This window comes from Mastacembelus armatus, chromosome 7 (assembly GCF_900324485.2).
Source record: "Mastacembelus armatus chromosome 7, fMasArm1.2, whole genome shotgun sequence".
Taxonomy (NCBI): domain Eukaryota; kingdom Metazoa; phylum Chordata; class Actinopteri; order Synbranchiformes; family Mastacembelidae; genus Mastacembelus; species Mastacembelus armatus.
In genome coordinates, this window is record NC_046639.1 from 19262209 (window position 1) to 19283186 (window position 20978).

The window sequence follows — 20978 nt, forward strand, 5'->3', positions numbered from 1 at the left end:
TTTCATGGTTACCGATAAGCAACACCTGCAGATCTTTGGCACCAAATGACAAAACAATAACCAATGATGGCTGATAATTTATGGTTTAACAGCCCTGTGGGGACAGTCGTAGATGATATAGAGTACCTGGGGTTATTGTCAATGTTCACCGTGCAAAGCTGGTTGTTTTCAAGAAAGATATTCTGATGTAGGTCAAGAAAGGCCCAGCTCAGTTCTGCCCACTGTCATATTTATCCAAATTGCACACAAGCATTTTACTCTATTTTTAAATAAAGAAGAAATATATGTCTGTGTCTTACTCCCATCTGTGTCCTCTGCGTCATCTGGTGGAAGGTCCACCTCTTCACTCTTGGCATCTGAAGGGGGCTCTTGTGATGGCATGGCTGGATCCTGAGCAAAGAAATTAAAAAATCCAGCTAAATATCCCTCGAGACATTGCGTCAAATATCCACTGAAATATCCGCTCATGGTTTTACACTCCTGGAGGAGTGTTTGAGGAATCATCTCTGCAAGCACTAAAGAAAAGTGTCTATTTACAAATGTGCTCTCAGCTAATGTGCAGAAATGTTAATGTCTAATGACAATGGCAGGGTTTCAGTAGAAAAGGCATTTAATCATTTTATCTTGTCAAGCTGCAAAGTCAATTATCTGCAACCTAAGATACTGAGTTGAAGCTGTGATCTTGAGTGTGGGGTCTTCCCACTGCTGACAGGGGAAAGTTCACTCATCACCAGAACAGATACTGTATTGACTACATTGATTTTCTAGTCAAGATTCCGGTCTTCAGGGCCCAGATTTTAGAGCCTGTGTTTGTCAGACGCCTGCTTTGTTTGTGGTCAAATGGACTGATGAAATGGAGCACAATGGTTTGCAGTCATTAAACGTCATGTCTCATTTCAATAGAATGGGAGGAAAGAGCTTCAGAACGACAACGTACAGTGCCAGTTTTGAGCTTTTCAGAGTGAATGCATTGATCTGTCTGTGCTTCTGCAGCAGCTTACAGCATTTGCTCAGGGCCCAATTCTACAATTCTTACATCTTGATTAAAACAAATGTTTGCTGCTGTAAGACAGAGGTCACAGAGGTCCTGAGGTGGAAGTGGATCACCACGTTGAAGTGTAAACTTTTTTTTCTGTCCAAAATAAAACAGATCAACACTTCAGATTAATCTCAGCACATAGCACAGTGTCACACACATTCATTTCCCTTCATTAATCCTTTACCTGAGGATGACTTCAAACAGTCTGCCTGACATTTAAGAACCACAAACAGAGCCCAGATTGCGATTCGACATAAAAAACACTAAGTCAGGTTTGATGTTTCAGTTGGTGCATAATTCTAGTTTATTACAACATGAAACTGACATGTACTTCAACCCTCATTAGTCATAAGTTATGATAAAGTTCAAGCTTATCCATCATAAAGAATAAAGACTACACTGCACAGTGTGTTCACAGACCTATTTCTGAACAGAAGGTGCCAGCAGTTCTTACTTTCTTGGCTGCTTTTTTGCCTCCTGCTTAGGTGCAGCTTTAGTGTTTGTGTGTGGCTTTGTAGCCTGTGGTTTTGTTGCTCCCCTCATGTCACTTCAGAAGCCCAATGGCAATTCACAGGCTTTTCATGAAATGTTTCGAACATAGATTAGGTTTGTCAGCTGGAGCCTTTCTGTCAGTCAGCCTGCGCTACACAAGCTGCTGAAACAGCTGTGTGTTTATGTGTTGTACTGTATGTGCCCAATCATTCTGACCTGCATCTTCTCAAGCCATGGCAGGTATTAATGCAGTTTTGCAGTTTACCTTTATAATTCTCATCTGACTCCCAGGGTAACTGGTGAGACAGCTGAATCCAGTGATATTTCTTTTTAGCAATGAATTCCAGGTTTGTCAGACACGTTTGGAAGAAAAAACAAAGGGGGACATTAAAATTGTTACCTTAACTGTCCATTAACACCATGCAATACAGTTTTAATTAAGAGATTTAATTCCTGCTCTAGCTCTGAGCTCCTGTACTTACTGTAGTTCTCCTAAAATGTTATAATAAACCAGAATTACGCTTTAATCTGAAAGAGTTGTTTAACATTGTCGTATAATACTCTCCTGCTGACGGGACGTGATCTTCAAGGTTTATGTTGACAACATGTAAACGTGATTTGAGAGTTTGCAGGAGACTGTGTTGCCATTGGCTATGACAGGCTGCCACTGTGCTGCCTGCTGCTGGGGACAAGATGAAGTACTCACCATAAGCTTTTGGCAGGTCTGAGGGATGAGTCTGTGACAGCGCTTATGGACCAACAGTTTGCAGTTGATACACTTGTAGCCCTGCCTGCCCAGCCCCCATATCCTTTCACTACAGTGGCCACAGTAGGCTTTCTGCAAGACACGCACAGGACAGCACACACGGACAGGTTAGTCTAACACACAACAACCGACAGGTTACAAGGAAATTCTCTTCCCAATTTAAGTAAAATAAGTAAATTTATTACACATTTTGTTTGGATTCTTGTTCATAAACACCTTAATCATTTCTGAGTGTCATTCAAAATATATCTGCAATGCCAGGTATTAAAAAGACTAAGAAAAAACTTGATCTGCTTTGGTCTTGATCTTGTTTTTAGAACTTTTTGGATCAGATATTTCCTGATCTAATGCTGGACTTGGATACTTTTCACTTATGCATTCAACAGTTTGGCATGTTTTAGTCAAGTTTTCTTAGTTAAGATTTTTTTTTTACAACAACAACAGTAGACATGACATATTATGACCTTAAAAATTTGATTTGGTAAATGTGATACCGTGTGTGTTTGGCCAAGTACAAGGTGCACATTCCTGGTATTTACTCTGTAAAAATGTGAAAGATGTTTTCTTGCATTTACATCCATCCATTGTTGGCACAAAAGATAATTGGTGGCCGCCATTATACTGCGATTACATTCCAGAGTTGTAAAACCTCCTCTCCTAATAGTACAATCCACTGTGCAGTATTTTTGGCACCTGGTAGTTGACAGATCTGACCGCAACTGGAATTCTTATTGACTGAATAAGAATAATAATATTAATAAGAAGACTGAAAAAAAATCCTAAATCAGATGAAAGTCTACTATTTGTGTGTACTTCATTTAAATTGGCCACTTGCACTTCATAAACAAGCATTTGAGCCAATGCGAATACATAAATATTAGAGCAGCTTTAAAAAAAAAATAAAAAGATGTCTGCAAATGTGTTTTAAAGGAAAAATTGGATTGTAATGCTTAATTTTGTGTGCATCACTTCCTTATTATTATTTCTTTAATCTGGTACTAATATTAGAGAACACAGAGGAAAAAGTCTTGAGACTTTTTTAGTATTTTCTATCAATTAGTTGGACCAAGCTTTTGATTTTGTGATAGATTTTCTTAATATAACTCCTCATCCATCATTTACTAGATTTTTCATTTTGTCTGCAGACAAATTTTAAATGTTTAACTGACCTGTTGAGCACTGACAAAAAAAAAAAAAAAAAAGGTCTTACAGATTTTTACAGATCTCTAAAAAACTATTTTATATTATATATAACTATTAAATATTTTATTTTCCACTTATGTAGTTTCAAGTCATGCTTGAGTCTGTGTGTGTTAACTCAACTGCAAGACCCAAACTGAAATGAAGTATTTTACGTTTACATTATGCTATTTACCGTGTTTCTTCACATACTATTATCTTGCTCTTATCTTGCTCATATAAATCTACAGCGACACTGAGACTCTTGGTTGCGGAACACGGTTCCCACAGCGTGTTCTTATTGGTTCTTTCTAGCTTGTCTCTTATGTTGTTATATTAGTACCAAAGGGTGTTTCGTTTGCAGATCTTTGTCCCTGGACATCAAATCTATCCTCATAAAGTCTTAGTGGAGACTAAATACCATGTGTGCACTTGCATGTGTCTACATTGATTCACAGGCGTGTATGCTGACAGTGTAAAGAACAAACAGTCCCAGTCTGTGCTCTGTTTCCATGGAAATGCTTAAGCGAGATTTCAAAGGCTTCGTTCAGTCTTTCTGATCAAACGCTATATAGAGGTTAAGGTGCACATTTATAAATTAATCACACTTTTGCCTTGTTGCCTCTTTCCACAACAGTGCACACAGCCTGAGAATAATCAGCAGTGGCTGGTAGAAAGAGCTGTGATGAGCCTGATGCTGCATCAGACAAGAAAACACCACGTGTGTTATTAGTTATGCCCTTTTTTTTAAAAAAAATTAAAAAAAACAGCTTAGGAGAAATCCAGCCTCATGTTGCTTTACCCCCCCAGTTTCAGGTTACAGGGTGCAAGCAGAAGGTACTGATGAGAAAGAAATTACATTAAGTCAGACAGCCATGTTTAAGCTTCCTTTTTTAATGCCATCAGCAATTAACAAGCACAGCAGTGGCCTTGCAAATGTGTAAACAGAAAGACTGTGACCATGAAAACAGCTCCACATATATGTATATATATATATTTGACTTGTTATATTTATAGGAATATGCTACAGTATGTAATATAGAATAATAATATGGTTCTTATAGAAAACAGAGTTGTAAAGCAGCTAATTTGTACCACGTTGCATCACCACAAACATCTTTTAATTTAAAGCTGTGTGTTGAACCTTTAACTGTTTTTCTTCTCAGATAACTGAATCCCAAACAAACAGAACAGAAACAAAAACAGCAGCTTTGTTAAGTCAGTTGCTCCCAAAAAAAGACCACGAAATCTCAATTAGTGTTTCAAATAATAAAAACAGAAACATTACACCAAAGCAAGCAGAGCAATTTTGCTTTAACTTCAGTGTAACCACCACAACAAGTGGATGCATGCAAAAGACCCTCCTTCTATGCTGGTGCACACAGTAATTACCTCAGATCAAGACCAAAAAACAAAACACACACACACACACACAAAAATAATAGGATTTTCTAGTAACATAAATTCCATTCCATTATGAAAATTTCAAACTTTCCTCAGGGAGAGAAATCCCATTTTCCACAGGAAATAGTATATATAGGACACATTCCCAGGAAAAACTACAGCTACAAGGCAAATCTTACAGCTGTCAGTGGCGCCCTTGACCTAGGTGGAATGACATACTAACATTATTGAAACCAGCACAGATGTGGAGGTTGAGCATTCTTCTACTAGCTGCATTTCTTACTTGGAAGACCTGATCATCCTGCAGCTGCCTGCAACTTGGGAATAGAGGGAGGAGAGGATGAGAAAGGCTTTTATCGATTGCCAGTCCTCTCATCGTTCCAGCAGACAGCATTACAGATCATATGAGTGCCTGGAAACTGACTGGCCTAATATGCTGAGAAATGATGTGCTGTCTGATTCACTTTTGACAAAAAAAAAAAAAAAAAAAAAAAAAAATCTGCAGCAATCTGTGCAAAGCAATAAGGTCATTACAGCAGCAACAAAAACAGGATATCAAACATGTTCAGTTTTGTGCTGGTGAACCACCCAACACTGCTGTCCCTGGAGCCATGCTGTTATTGTAGCAAGAAATAATCATTGTCAGATATCGAATTAATTCAAAACATACAGACCTGCGTCACCAAAGCATGAACCTCAGCAATACGCCTTTTGGGCACTGAGATATTGCGATATATAAAATCGTGTATTGATTATGCTGAACTGCTCAAATAAACAAATTTCATCATCATCATCATCATCATCAAACCTGTACACCTCCACCGGTGAACAGTTCTCAAAACAAGGCTCTCCTAATGGCAGAACTCTGCAGATGCTTTCTGTGGGTAAAGCTGAGTGCTTGCACCCCCTACAGTGACCCTCTCAGGATGGAAAGGTAAAAGATGATTTCAGGCACGAAGAACAACTCTCTTCCCTACTCCACCACATCATCACAGGGGTAGGTAAAGGTAACAAAAAAGGATCAGATTAAGAAGTACAAAGACAGGATAACTAAGCCATGGGTGCACAATGCACCCACTTTGTTATTTCAATGATTCTTTCATTCAAACCCAATTTAGAACCAGGTTTTAGTGATAATCTGCTCTCTAACAGAAAAAAAACAAAACAAAAAACAATGGGACTGAAAACCTGACAAAACAAAATGTGAGTGTCCCAAACATCAGTGGAGATAAATGTTGGTGTACATCCACTTCACAGCAGCCCGATCGATTGATCAATTTCACTTTTTGTTTGAATTTTCTGCCTTGCACAATGAGACGCTGGTGTCAGTCATCTCCCTAATGCAGAGCCTGTGGAGGCAAAGAGCCAGCCAGGACGGCAGAATTCTGCTTCATCACATGGGGGACAGGATCTAAAGAGAACCCAATAGGTTGAATGAGAGGGATCCACAAAGCAGCTTTCTCCACTACCACATCAGGGGGAGATGGAGCGCGATGGAGACGAGAAAGGAGAGAGGAGGGAGGAGGGAGGAGAGAGACGGAGACAAACGTGCACAGACTGAGAGGAAGGAGAGGGATAGAGTGGGAGAAGGGAAGATAAATCTGACCTACTTCTTCCTTTGCTTATTTATATGCGGAGGACAACACAGTGAACCAACCAGAATCCTTGAAGCTGGCATAGCAACAACAGTCAGGAAAACCCCAGTACAAAAACCCACTGGTTAGCAATAGAAACACAAGACATGAATGTTAAGCTGTACATTTATATTAAGCCAACAATGAATCTCATCCATCCCTTTATTGTTTACAGTGGATTGAAATAATCTAAACTACTTTACAAGTCCAGTAATTAGTTTATACATAAAATGAAGTAATGTTTCAAGGATAAGTGTCTACAGTAAACTCCACCCTTTAACAAGAGCCTGCAGCCCTGCTAGCAATACATGTCAACCTCAGCATGTTGTTGATGTATGTACAATATGTAGCAGGTATAATGGCCACCATCATAATTTAGCTAATATTGCTAATTAGTATAAAGCACAGAATAGAATATGAATCCATCCAACAGCTGTGCAGATATTTACACATTCATCCATATGAGACCAGGAATGTCTAAAATTTCATCTAAAACAACACCGTCAGTATCATTAAACAGTCGAGGGTAGGACGAGGGATGAGATGGGATGCAATGATTTCTCAAACTGCCATTCCATCTTTAGTAGCCTGAAACTAAGAAAAACTGTGATGTAGAACATAAAGCTGAGTCTGCAACAGTCACCCTGATATCATTTCTGTCACTGCTTGAAATCATTATCTATTCAATATGTGGTGCACTTTAATTACAGTGAGCTACTTTACTGAGTGGCTGAGATGTGTCTCAGTGGCTAAACTCCACTGGACTGAATGAAATGTCCAAGTATTCATGGTCTGTACACTAATTGTCTGCTAACAATCCTACATGTCCTCACATTTAACAGATGACAATATTATTTTTGCACAACTGCAACAGATGTCAGTGCTACAAAACACTCAATGCTACATGTCTGAAATAGAAAGTGAACTAATGATGAGACATTTAGACACAGACCAGGTCTTTACACAGCAGAACATCAAGCTTTCTGGTCTGGAAAGAAAAATCGCATTTTAATGAAAGTCTTTGAAAAGCAAATGATTAGTATACTGATGTATTTTGTTCTGCCTACATGTCCTGACAGAGCAGCGGTGCAATAATTATGATGAGTGTTTTGGATCGTTTTTCTCTGTACCTCAGCCATTATGATTACTGCTTCAGCTCAAAGTACTAATGTGCTCTACATCTCTATGTCTTCAATTGAATAAGCCAGGCTCCACTGTGCATCAGTAGTAATGACCACGTCAGGGAGCAGATATTGGAGCAAAATGCTGAGTCAGAAAGATGCCGGTGCACTGAGCTTATCCACTTTCTGGTTTAGCCAATAAGACTACAGGCCCCGTGGGACACATTTCATCCCAACAGCTGTTTTACTAACCAGAAAATCTTCCTTGAAGGAAATAAAGAAAGAAAATAAATTTCTCACCGACAGCAATAATCATCTCGTATTGAATATTTTATTGGTCTGGTTGCTTATCTGAAAGCTGCCTTAAAAAAATAAAGCAAATATCCAATTTTGGTAAATAAAAGGATCTGATTTATGACTTTTTGATACTTAGATGTCAGAATAAAATATTAGATGATCTGACATGAGTCCACAACATAAAGGGAAGGAACCAGATCATCTTTTACCTTCAGAGAAAACAAATTTATACATATGTCCTGATAGAAGCAGCATCAAGGTCCTTCTTCTTCTATGGTCCAATGATGCCATGGCACATTGAGGAATAGGAACACTTTGAATGCTGAAGAATTCTTTCAGACAAGCAGGGTGAGCAGGTGCAGCCCTTTACCATATTGGCAGAGCAATGATGAAAACCCAGATGTGCATTCAGGTACCTGCATGTGTGCAGCATGGAGCTGACAGCTGGTATGAGACAACCGCTACACAAGCCATAACTAGGACACCATGAATTATGCATCAATATCCAAATAGCTTAGCTGGAGCAGTGACATGATTACCTGTCATATATAATTTAACTGCAAGATGCTTGTGACAGACTACTGTTTATTGTGCAGAGAAGCAGAAAGGAGTCCATACTCTGCATAAATTTAGAACAGAAAATTTGGTTGGTTGTGAGTACCACCAGGGACAGGCAACTAAAACAGGGTTAATGTTAGTCTTGGCTAATAGGCAGGGAATCATTTAGTGCAGGTCTGTGATGGGATTACATTTGGACTTTGGAAGGCCCGACTAAGAACGCGGAAGTCATCTTGCTGTGCCAAAGAAACTATTCCAAACCCAAACAAGTGAGAATGACATGATCGCAGCTGCACTGGTTGTACATCAAATGGCAGAAATAACAAAAACCTCAAATGAACAACTACTGACTGTATTTGCAGAGGTCGGTCAGGCTGCAAACACAGATTAATGCCTCCTTGTGTTCAGCTCGTTCAGAGCTCTTCTACATCATTTAGCAAAGTTTGTATTTAATTCTAAAACTTGCCACAATGAATTCCAGTAAGCAATCAAATATTCTGAATAGTATTTAGACCTAACATCATTTTAAAATGTCCTTAATCTTCCAGCATCATCAGTTTTGTCATTATTCCAGTATATCCTCATGAAAGGCTCATCATGAAGCAAGTGAAGTGCTCTTCAGGTATCACTAAGACTTGAACACTCACCCTGTTAAAGCGCTTGGCCTGGAAGAGGTGTCCGTTGACTCGGTAGAGTTTCCTCCATCTTCTGGCCCCGCGGCGATAGATCGATTCTAGGAGAGAGAGGAAACAGTTGTAGAGAAGCAGCATGGTGAGCAGCTGATTGGGGAGGGGGTGGAGGTGTGCTACACTAGGGTGAGGAAAGATGGGAGGAGGGGAAGAGAAGGAGCGACTGAACAGAGTGAGAGCTGAGGGAAAGCTCCAGAGGCTCGTCCTTCACGTGAAGCCTGAGTTCAAGTAAGGGGAAGATGACCATCAGGTTGGTCTCTGACGTACGCGCATGCTCACACTCATACAATGACATACACCCACAATGCTTTGCTCCCTCTCCACTCCCTCCCTCTGTCCAGATGAATATTCTTTCCCTTCATCCTCCTCCCCGTTCGCCTGCTCCGACCATTTCTCAACACCACCATCTCCCCTTTTCTTTACTCCTGGCGATGAATGGACTTATCAGTGCCTAATATTATTCAGGTGAGACAACGAAGCTGCAGCTATTTATAAAAGTACCATGTACCCAGCTATTAATAAACTTCAGGGCATAACAAGGTCCTTTATTGCACTGAAACTGTGGTTCTGTCTTCATATTAAACACTATTTGAAAAGAATAGAAAAAACATTCTACATAAATATGTGTTTTAGTGCTAGGACGTCTTAAGGAGGAGGTCAGAAAAGCAAGTGACTGACAACATTTCTCTGCTCATCTGATCCCAGGTGTGAAAAATCTGTAACATGGAGGATGAACTTGAAGTTTTTCTTTGGATCTAGTTTGGGTAATGAAGTTGAGTCATAAAGCATCCTGGATGTGTGTCTATTCCCCACATTTATCCCCATGTTTGCTAAAGTTTTCTCCCCCTGGCACTGCAAAGTTTGAATCCTAAGATACAACTGTAGTACCGAGAAATGACAAGTTGTTGTTTTGCATCCTCTGTGAAATTTGTTTTCATCTTCTCAATTGATGTGATCTAATAAGGGGCTTGTATCTGTCAACCACAGCAGATTCAGGTATTACGAAAAGAGGACTGGGCAAAATTTCCATTATACAGTACACACGACTTACTGATCCACAGTGATCATTTCATGACAATTCAGTAAGAACAAGCAGTGACCTATAAATACAGCAGGAGTCCAACCAAACATGACAGCCCACAGTCATAATGCTGAACCTAATTATAATCTGCACAACCATCATGTGTCATGTCTGTTGTTGTTTAGTCTTGGTCCAATGCTGTTCCAATGTGCAGATGAGATTTCTATTTAAAGTGGCAGGGTAATAACTGATTACGGCAAATGATCATAGTCAACCATTAGATTTCTATTAGCAGCAGGAAATGTGGTCTTCATGGTGTTACATCAGATGGAGCCTAAAGAAGAAAACTTAATTGATGCGCATGTACATAGCAAACAACAGGAGACAGGGTTACACACATGAATGGATATGTTCATGTGGCCCCTGTGAGGTCACTGTCTACCGCTGATACGATGAACGCGATAAAGTTTGATAAGAGTTTTGTTTGTCTTACTTTTTATGACGTTCTTAAACTGAAGTGATTCACACAAGACAATTTGTGTCGCAAACTTTCGGGTGAAAAAGTACATTGTGCGCAAACAACAACAGTTTTTCAGGTCTGCTGCCATACAAACCAATAAATTATCAGCACACACAAGTTACCTTTCACTTTTTAGTACATTTAAAAAATAAATAAATAAAAAAAACATCACCACAGCATGAACATGAAGTGAATTGAAGCGAACCACATCAGGCGTCGCCGTCCTGACTTCCACTAATTATTCACTAACTGCTCCAGTCTGGTTGGCTGCTCGGGCGATGACATCTTCCACTCACTCTTTTCTCTTCTGTTGCTATGGTAGCCACAGCCCACCATATACTTGCTATTATTACTTGGCTGTGAGGATGTCAGGACGACATTGTCTGGAAATTAAAGTAAATCCTTTCACGCTCCTCCTGTTCTCAAAAATTATTCTAGCATTGTGCAGATTGAGGTTGAATATTCTGTGCATCCCTTGAGCAATGGGTGCAGAGCTGTGTTTAAATTTTCATGCCCAGGGGTGAATCCTTGTTTCAGATGGTTTCAGAAAGGGGGGTGGGGGTGCTCACATCATCCTTAATCTTTAAACTAAAAATCTTCATCTTTAGTCACCATATTTGGCTACTGTCTATCATGTGCCATAATCAAATAATTTAAGCCAGAAAATATATATGTTGCTTTAGTTTGGTGAGGAATACAAACAAGCAGACCAAGTCTTGATCCAGCTAAAATTTAAGTTCTGCTCATCTCCATTATTGGATTGAACACTACTACAAAACTCCTGTCAGAATATGTTGCAGATACGGCACTTTCATACAGGCTGCTGCTGTGTTGAATGTATTCAAAGCAAATATAGGTTCAGCTGAATATTTTTGTGATTGTAGTATCTTTCTAACTACCTCTAAGTCAGGGCAGCGGAGATCAGAGTGAAAACGAGTAGAGACACAAAGAGGCTCTGCGTTTTAGGGCCTCATCTTTAAATTCCCTCTAATCCTGTTAACTCAAGGCCTCGAAAGAGAAGTTCTCCCTCGGAGAATCGCTATGCCGTGTTTCCATAGTTACCAAGTATTTCTTCCCTGTACCCAAACTAGCGGAGGCACGATGGAGTTGGTGGAGGGGCACAATAAACCCAACAAACCACCCCATGTTACACTCCTCAGCACCCATGTCAGCGGCTTAAAACAGTCAATGCAATTAAATAATTACCTACAACAATGTTTTGACAAAGTGGTAAATTACAGCTCTCAGTTTAAAGTCTTTAATGAGGTGTTGGTGTAGAGATAGAGAAGTTTAAATATATGAGTGAATTTTATTTAATCTTAAATGTGTATTTGGCTGATATACTGGCTCACTGAGTTTAAATGCTGAGTAGTCCTTTTAGAATCTATATAAAAGTGATGTACAAGTGCATTTTTCTGCTGTATTAATATTAACTGCTATTCCTGAGAACATTTTAGCATATTAAAGAAAAACCTTCAAAACCCTATCCCTGAAATAGTTTAGAAAGATGCGCTTTTAATCCACATTAAAGAACAAATGATTGGATGAGCTCAACATGCATAAATCCACTCTGTGTCAGATCCAAGACTGCAAACTCAAAGATTTAAAAGGCCTTGATGAAAGCTCTGTTTTCTCGCTGGTTTGAAGTCAGTTAAAAAAATGCCTTTTTTTTTTTTTTCCACGTAAATAATCACAAATGAGCAGTCAAAGGTTTGGCTGCACAGCTTAAACTGCAAGTGTGTCCTAACATGTCTGCTCTGTAATGGCTGAAGCATCATGTTGCTGAGCTGATCCAGACTAGGCGGCTGTCTGTTTGGATATATGCATGTAGAATTTGAGTAGATATTAAGTGGTTCTGTTTTAAATAAGGTCCAAAACTTTTGCATATTTAAAAACATGAATGTGATTAATGTGATCTAAAGCTCGAATGCTACAGGGATTATTAAAATGTGCATGGTAGCAGTCACATGTTGTGAAATCTGTGTTGTGACTTTGAATAACAATCCTAACTTTAATCTCAGTTTGTGTTAACAGCTTTAAAGAAAGTAACGCATTCAGAAAGATTACATATTCAGATTCGGACTCAAATCAGTGAGTTTCTATAGACTGATGTGATGTTTCTTTGAAGTTTTGAGCTAAAGCAGACTACACATTTTTCACAAGTAACTGTAGCTACAAAGAACAGGCCAAGTTTTAACAGCCTGGCTTGATTCAGGGCCTCGGGACCCAAGAGCACACGTTTTGATTAAACTGGTGTGTGTGTGTGATGTGTAAATTCACTCATTAAATTAGAATTAGAATCAAAGTGTGTTCATGTCATCTCCTGCTATGAGTCAGATGGTGATGGACTGCACTTACATATTGTTTTTCACAATTTTTTCACCAATTTATACACTGACAGCAGAGAGTCATTGTGATACTTCATAGTGCCACAACACTGGCTCTTAAATAGGTCAGCGTCAAACACAACTAAACATATATACACAAGTGGGATTTCCTTGCCTCATCTGATAATGGCACCCTCCCCTCTGGTTACAGCATCCAATTAAAAAACAATTTCTGGATCGTCGGAGTGGAAAAGCAGCCTGAAGGTGAAGCAAACCAGAAACACAGCTGCTTTTCACGTGTACTTGCAACAAAAATCACTTAAGTTGACTAGCAGACCTTCAAAGAGCTGACCTATTACAACAGCCCCCTCTGGAGAATGACGAGTGTTGCATTGCCCCCATTTTTCTGCCAAGGTGCCAGAATGAGAGGAAGAAAGACGCGGAATGTACGGAATAAAGCAGACCAGTCAAACCACTTCTCAGACGATGAATCAAAGCACAATACTACACCTCCAGATGCAAAGGCCAGTGCGCACAATCCTGCCATTTTGTCCGTGGAAGGTATGAAGACGAGTAGACGGCCCGCTGCTGTTAAACTGTGGCTGATTTGAGGAGCCGTGTAGCAGGAGGACAGGGTGGTACAACCAAACCTCTCCGGGACAGGACATTTATGAGGGCTTGACTCATTTCCAGACATTGTTCCCCTCACTCACAGGAAAGTAGCAGCATACAAGTTGCTACCGACAACACTCGCCCCTCCCTCAAAAAAAAAAAAAAAAAAAAAAAACCCAAGGCCTTGTAGTGTGAATACAGTTTTCAATGAGGTATTGACAAATCAGCAATGTCCGTGCTCCTACTGTACCAAGGTCTGTGGCACTTTAACTTTTTTTAAAGTGGCAAGTTATTTTCTGGACACACTGTTCCTGCTGCCAATTGTTAAGGGACATTATATAAAACAAGGTTATTACAGGCCTCGACTTCCAAAGGAGCTGAGATGGATCAGTGAAACCGTCCTCGGGCATTTGCAGACACAATTAGACCTCAGTGAGAGGAGATGCTCAATAGAGGCATGACTAACTTTGTTAGTTTGACTTTTAATTAAAGCATTTATTCAATTGTCCTTTTAATCATCGTGTTCCCGATAGAGAGGGAGTGGATAGACATCACAAAGTCCATGAAATTACAAAAGACATCCAATTTAAAAGTTGAGATTGCTGAAATTGAATCTGGATTTAGGAGTCATGTAAAGCCTCATAAGGACCGTAGGGAGGAGTTAGACATCGATGTATGACAGGCTTACGATCAGGGATCCCCGGGACCACAGACATGTCTGCCGCTCCACAGCAGGTGAGACCATGACACCAGATCTGTCACAGCATCCACAGGGACCACTGACAGCTGACATGTCATGAGAAACCATAACAAGCTTGCGCACACTGAGGCCATCATCAGCTGCCACAGGGGGAACAAATGGATAGTATTTAAAATACTGCTGCTTTTCCATTGTTTCTCCTCCCACTGGCCGTTTTACTTTTTAAACAGAAACAAAAAAAACCCACAATACTGGATAGTTTTAAAGTACACTCGTTTTTCCTGTTTACAGGTAAAAGTAATGCTCAGTCATTTGACCCCTAACTGATATTCAATATCCCTTAGATGTTTTAGTTTTGACGGTGGCCGTCACCAATAATTTTCATTCTTCAGATCACTTTGCAGCTTTTATATTAATAGGTTGCAGTTTAGAGTCTCACAGCAGCCTCAACTTCATTTTTAGCTCTGGATAAAATGTTTCTTGTACCAAGGTTTTATCTGATATAAACTTTACTTTTAATCATATGGATGAAAATTATTTCTAGAGAAGTGGTCTGCATCCTCACTTAAAAATTCCAACTGTTGTTCTGCTTTCAGTCAGCCGCCTTCGGTCTTACTCTTTTAGTTTCTAAACTACATCCTCTGATATCCATCCACATGAAAGCCAGTCCCGAAGATCCTAATGTTCTTTTTCAGTGAGATGGTATCAACCATCAACCAAACACTTTTCTCTGTTCATTCAGTTTCTGTTCATTTCAAACTTTCTGATACTTTCAATTCATTTGACTAGTCAATTTTATATGCACAGAATAAAGTGACTCTCTAGTACTCTAATTCATTGTAGTTACTATTAACTACTAAAACTCCTTAATTTCTGACAGAAGCAGAAATTTGCTCTGTAGCATCAGAACTTTTCATGGTGCTTTAAAAAGCTCCTGATGAACCGTGTGTTTACAGGAGCAGCAGGATGACAGATAGATATATAAAGTAGACTTTGAATATGAAGTGAAGTAAAATATTTAGCTCCATACATTAAAGTAAATCCAGGACATGTGGTCTGTAGCTTTTGGGCAATTGCACTATGCAAACCTGGGCAGTTATGGAAACTGTTCTCTTCTTGACACTAACAAATAAAAACTACAAGTTGAAAGTCCACATACTGTATTGGTTCTGTAGTTTGAGACAGCATATCCACTTTCACTCCATCTGTAGTGGCGTGTGTGTGTGTGTGTGTGTGTGTGTGTGTGTGTGTTCGTACTGACAACACTGTGTTATGGTCACTTATTGATCATGACCTAAATTACCTTGTATTTAACAGCCTGGTGCTGCTCAAGTTGCCTCAGGCTGAAAACAACAATTTCCATTTTTGCGCCTTCACTGAACATACACACACTAAATAAAAGCTGTGCATTGAGATGAAACACGCACCCACAATAAAAACTGGAGCTTTTTTACCTGAATATTAACCAGACCACAGTCCATGATTAGAAAAGATTCAAGAATCCAATCAAACCACTAAAATGATAATGTGATGTCTTAAAAATGTCAGAGCTCATTAACAACCCGCAGACAGAATGTATACATAATTTTTGATACTAAGAAGGTTTTGAATGTGGATTGTTCAAGACAAATGTCAAAGCGCTTCCAGAGCGGCCAAAATATTGGTGGCCCTTTTTACATAAAACATTTATTTACTGTAAAGCAGAAAAAAATTGCCAGTGTATTGATTAATGGGACTTTGGTCATGTGGCTTCACTTGACTAATCTTCATGAAAACTAAGAAAACTTCATATCCTATTTAAAAAAAAGCTAATAGGTTGACAATATTTTACACAGTAAAACAACATAGAATAATTGACCGTACGTGTGATATCCAGTGTATGAAGTGCAGTAAGTATATATAGTACTGATTAATGGTACATTTTAAATACTTATATTTCTGCAGCAATAAATATCATGTATAACAGAGTATCTTCTACTGGAACTGAGGCAGACACATTTTTTACTTAATGCTACTTAACACTGTTACTGGTCACTTCTGCACAGAGACAGAGGATTTTAAGCAGGTTACACAGATCTCAATCAGCAGCTTTGGTACCGAGAACAACCGAGAGGCACAAGTTGTCAGGACTGACATTTGGCAGATGACAGGGAGCCTCACAGAGTCCCAGCAAGGCAAAATGGGATTTATTTAATTTAGATGCAGCTGCTGATGTGAGGATGAGACGCGCCGTCTGTTTAACAGTAACAATGGAGGCTAACTGACCTTGTGGAGACTGGATCAGGATGCAGGTAACAGGACAGCAGATGATTTCAGTGTATTTTGTAAGATTAGTATTAAAAAGAAGAAACACGCTTTATCAGCAAAACCTGTTTCCTTCACTGGCTGATACCTAATGATGTCATTACTGGCAAAAAGGCAAAGCAGCTTGTCTCAACTCAGCTCAGTTCCCATGCAACCTTTCTACTGAGCCTGGTGTGCTCTTTGGCTGTCTGTCTCTACACACAGACCTCAGATGACCTGACACCGTTCGAATCGCAGTGACAGAACGGTCCCTGCTGACCCCAGATCTCCTACCTTTGACTCGAAGGTAGAAAAGCAGCGTGAGCAGCATCCCCCCAGCTGAAGGTTTCCTCTGCCTCGCTTCACTCCCTGGATCTCATGATGGGCTTCTACACCTCCTCTGCTACTCCTCGCCTCATCCTGTCTTCCTCCTCCTCCCGCTCTTGCTTTGCCTGTGTCTCTGTGACGCTCTATCCTCCTCCTCCCTTCCTTCCTTTTTCGTTTTCATTCATCTCCAGGCTGCTTCTCTTTATCTACCTATCACACTAAATACACATTTCTGATAGAATACATAAAAAAATAAAATAAAATAAATGCAAACCAAGACGATTCTAAATTAGACTTATTTAAAACAAGTCTGTGTGTTTCTCTTAACGGGGATCACAACCATATGACTGAAGCTTTACAGCAAACAGCAATTGCACCATTTTCCCCACAAGATGGCAGAATTTGCTCTGAATACAGTTGCAGCATCTTCTGCACACAACACATTCTAACCTAAATTTAAACCTTGTGGACTATTTTTAGTGGCTGTGCTGAGCCTATTGGAGCACATCCTAGATGACAGCTACACTTTCCTAGAGGCCTGTCTCTGGATGCATTAATAGGCTCTTTCCATGGGAATACTCAGAGTTAGTGTATGTCACCTACAGACAGAGTGTGAAACCTAATGTTATTCTGTCCTATATAAACCAGATGTGCTGCATGTTAAAATTAGAAGCTGTTGAGAATAAAGCACTTTATAGCTTTTAAAACTGCACCAACTCTAAATTAAACTCAGTTTAATATCAAATAATAAAGATAAAATAGGTAAAAGTGTGAACATTTGCTACTTTTAGAAACTGACTGAGGAACATACAACTATTCCTTTTCCATATGTGTCATAAAAGCTTTTTTCAAGACTCACCTTGCTTCTAATTCTGATGCTTTGAGTCACAACTAATGACCAATTCCTGAAAATCTCAGTATGATACTCAGTATCAGCTTTATTATTCATTTCATTTCATTTAGTTCTTAATAAACTGTGAACACTTAGACCAACATTTAGACATTTTAAAAATGGTTTCAAGTTGGCTAAGTAAAATGAATTTGTTTTTAGTGACCAAGCACTGAACGTGTTAAACATGTTTACTAGCTTTTTGCATTTTCATGGGTGTATTTGTCAAACTCTCCATTGCAGAGACTGTCCACCAGAGAGCACTGGCAGGTTTATTTTTCAACTGTAAAATATGCTGCTCACTATCTTGGTCACAATTCAAAAAGACAAATGTAAGGGACCCCGTGTTAAGACTGCTTGTTTGTGTTATCTCAGTACTTTCAGCTGAAATATCACTAGCAGTTTTTTATACTTCTTAATAATAATGTCAGCCTCAGCCTCAAAAATCCAGTATCAGTCAGGCAATATTTATATAAAGGTACACAAAACTGAAACTGCAGGACCCCCCTAAAATGAACCTCATGCATCTGAGATTAAACGTCATAAATTCCTCTGTAAAAACTTTGATTATTTTAGGACAGGCACACCCAGAGCTCTCCCTCCCCCAGCCAGACTCAGACTTGGACACTTTTATGTCTGTCCTTGCCCGCTAGTGTTGCAACACCGGGGAGGTTGTGCAAGCATTTTCTGCATTCCTTCACAATGAGAGTGAAGGGCTATTCTCTGGGCTTTACCCACAGCTTTATCAAACCAGCCTTCAAGACATTTTTACTTTATCAGCTCTGCCGGGAGCAGGTGGTGTGGAGCAGCTGCTCAGTCACTCTGAATCAACACTGTGCAGAGACCGGTGCAGAACATTAGAAAAACACAAGGTGACTGGTTTTAAAGACGTTCTCTCCTGAGAGGAATTCAATGACTGGAATTGAAGATAACACAGTTTCTTCACTCTGTGAGGTTGTTGGCACCCAGACTCAGCAATTTCAATAAAACTTGAAATTTCCAGGTCACTTCGGATTTTTTATGCTACTTGCTTTTCACATATTTATTAGTAATTTGCTAATTTGTAGGTTTTGATTGCACATATCTCTAAACAACGGTACCACTACTGCAATCAAACAATTTGAGGTACTTCATTTTTCTTCTTACTCTGAGCTATTTTCCTGCTGGATTCTCTGGATAATTTATTTGTACCTGCAGGACAAATATATGCAGACATGACATTTCTGGCTTACTATATTTTCTACATTTTACTATTTTTGCTACTACTATTCAATTTTCACTAAATCTGTTGAGACCATGCCCCAACACTTGACCTATAGGTGACACCGAATCCTGATCAGACCACAGGGATGGAAAAAGTGGAGTTTGCCCAGATTACCAAGAAACAGGCTGTTTGGTGACAGTCTCTTCTCACAGCGTTTATTGATGAACTATTGTACCTGCTAATTCAATTCAATAACTGCCTGCAGACTCTGGATCATTTAGAAACAAATAACCTAAGGAGCCTATACCAAAAGGTTTACTTCACGACACAAACAGAAATACTGGCCACAGCAGTTCCACTGAAATCCACAGATTTCACCGCAAAATATCAGCGTTTAAAAGGCAGTGAACTCTTCTTGTCTTTGTGTTGATTCTCATCAATTTTCTCTCATCTCCCGATTTTGTCAATATCCACAAACTATGGAAACAATCAATCAACTGCTGGAAACATCGGTTTGATAGGGATGGTCCATCAGCTCAACCTTTCATGCAGAAATGCAGTAATGGACCTTGAAGGGCTGGTTGCAAAGCAGGAGAAATCATTAAAAGATTCTGCAGCTGGCCTTTAAATATCAAATACTGTCTATATGTCTTCATGTCCACATTTTGCAGTCCACATTTTCTCCAGAAAACACTATGATATAATTTATTATGTGGGAAGCAAACCAACTGTGCACATAAACCATCTACTCTGAACACCTTTAATCACTGAAACTATCCATCTTCACTGGACATCAGATGCTGACTGTGTAGCTTGTACTGAAATGATAATAGCAGTGCTGTAAACTTCACACTCAGCCAACTGAGCCACAATAAGGCCACACACATATATACCAACTCACAACACTGCGCACATTATATTAATGTTTGGCTCAATCCTAATCACCTGACTAAATCCTAGCCTTACTGCTCATGATAAATACTGATTTCAGCCCCTTTGTCCATAAAACCTCATCTCGGGTGTATTATGTAAGATTGCAGGGATGGTCGCAAAATGGTTTGACCTCAGAATGTCAAAAACAAAGAATACCAACAAGGTGACCTGGTCAGACATGCAGTGCACAAACAGAGACATGGAAGAAGATGGGATGAGAGGAACGTGTGAAAAGAAGGAAAAAGAAAGAAGCAGATTAACAGATGAGGTTGTTGTTGTATATAAGAAAAAGAACAGAATTATACAAAGGGGAAAAGTCAAGTGGAGGCTTGGGAAATAAGGCCAACAACTCCACAGGCCACAGGCCATAGCCAGCAGCTTGATGTAGCAGCTTTGGCAGACCTCTTATTCTGTTCAGCATACAGCCTCACCAAGGCAGGCTTCAGCAACACCATTGTTGTTTGGCTTGTTTGTGCCAGCTGAAGTGGTTGCCCAGTGGGAGCATTATGCAAGGGACCAACCTTTTGTGGATTAGCCTTCTGAACAGATGTGCTGTGGGCTAACACCATTCACTGTAGAGGTTAGACAGCAGGACATGCCAACCACTCCAAATCCAGCCTCACACAGAATGAGCTCAGAGCAGAAGTAGCAAAGAGACAATTTATTGAAGTGCAATTACTGTATATCTGGTATCTACATAATGCACAACTAATGCTGGTATGACACTGAAATCATTTTTGGTATGTCTGTGTATATATATATATATATATATATGTTTATCCAAAATTTTGAACTCGTAAGTATCAGTGCAAATATTCACTGCTGAAGCCAATCTGTAGTTTCTCCAATTGCCAATGAAAATGTAGTGTCTCAATATTTCATTTTTGGATTTTGGGCTCCTAGAAGCTTTTAAGTCCTTTTAACACTGATGCCTTATAGGCTGGAGCAGGGTGATCTGATTAGCTGGGATGACCACTGTCCAA

General features: G+C 39.5%; 1 protein-coding gene across 3 annotated transcripts in view; it reads right to left on the reverse strand.

Annotated features, from left to right (window-relative positions):
- prkcz (protein kinase C, zeta) overlaps positions 1–20978 on the reverse strand; it is a 73219-nt gene that overhangs the window by 26216 nt on the left and 26025 nt on the right. For 2 of the 3 annotated variants that reach the window (XM_026332150.1, XM_026332152.1), the window contains 3 exons: positions 9138–9223; positions 2238–2369; positions 300–390 (listed from right to left, as the gene is read on the reverse strand). In XM_026332150.1, coding sequence (XP_026187935.1) covers positions 300–390; positions 2238–2369; positions 9138–9223 — 309 coding nt within the window. Of the gene's footprint in view, positions 1–299; positions 391–2237; positions 2370–9137; positions 9224–13557; positions 13787–20978 lie in introns of those variants that run through there. The other variant, XM_026332151.1, reaches the window with a different exon arrangement.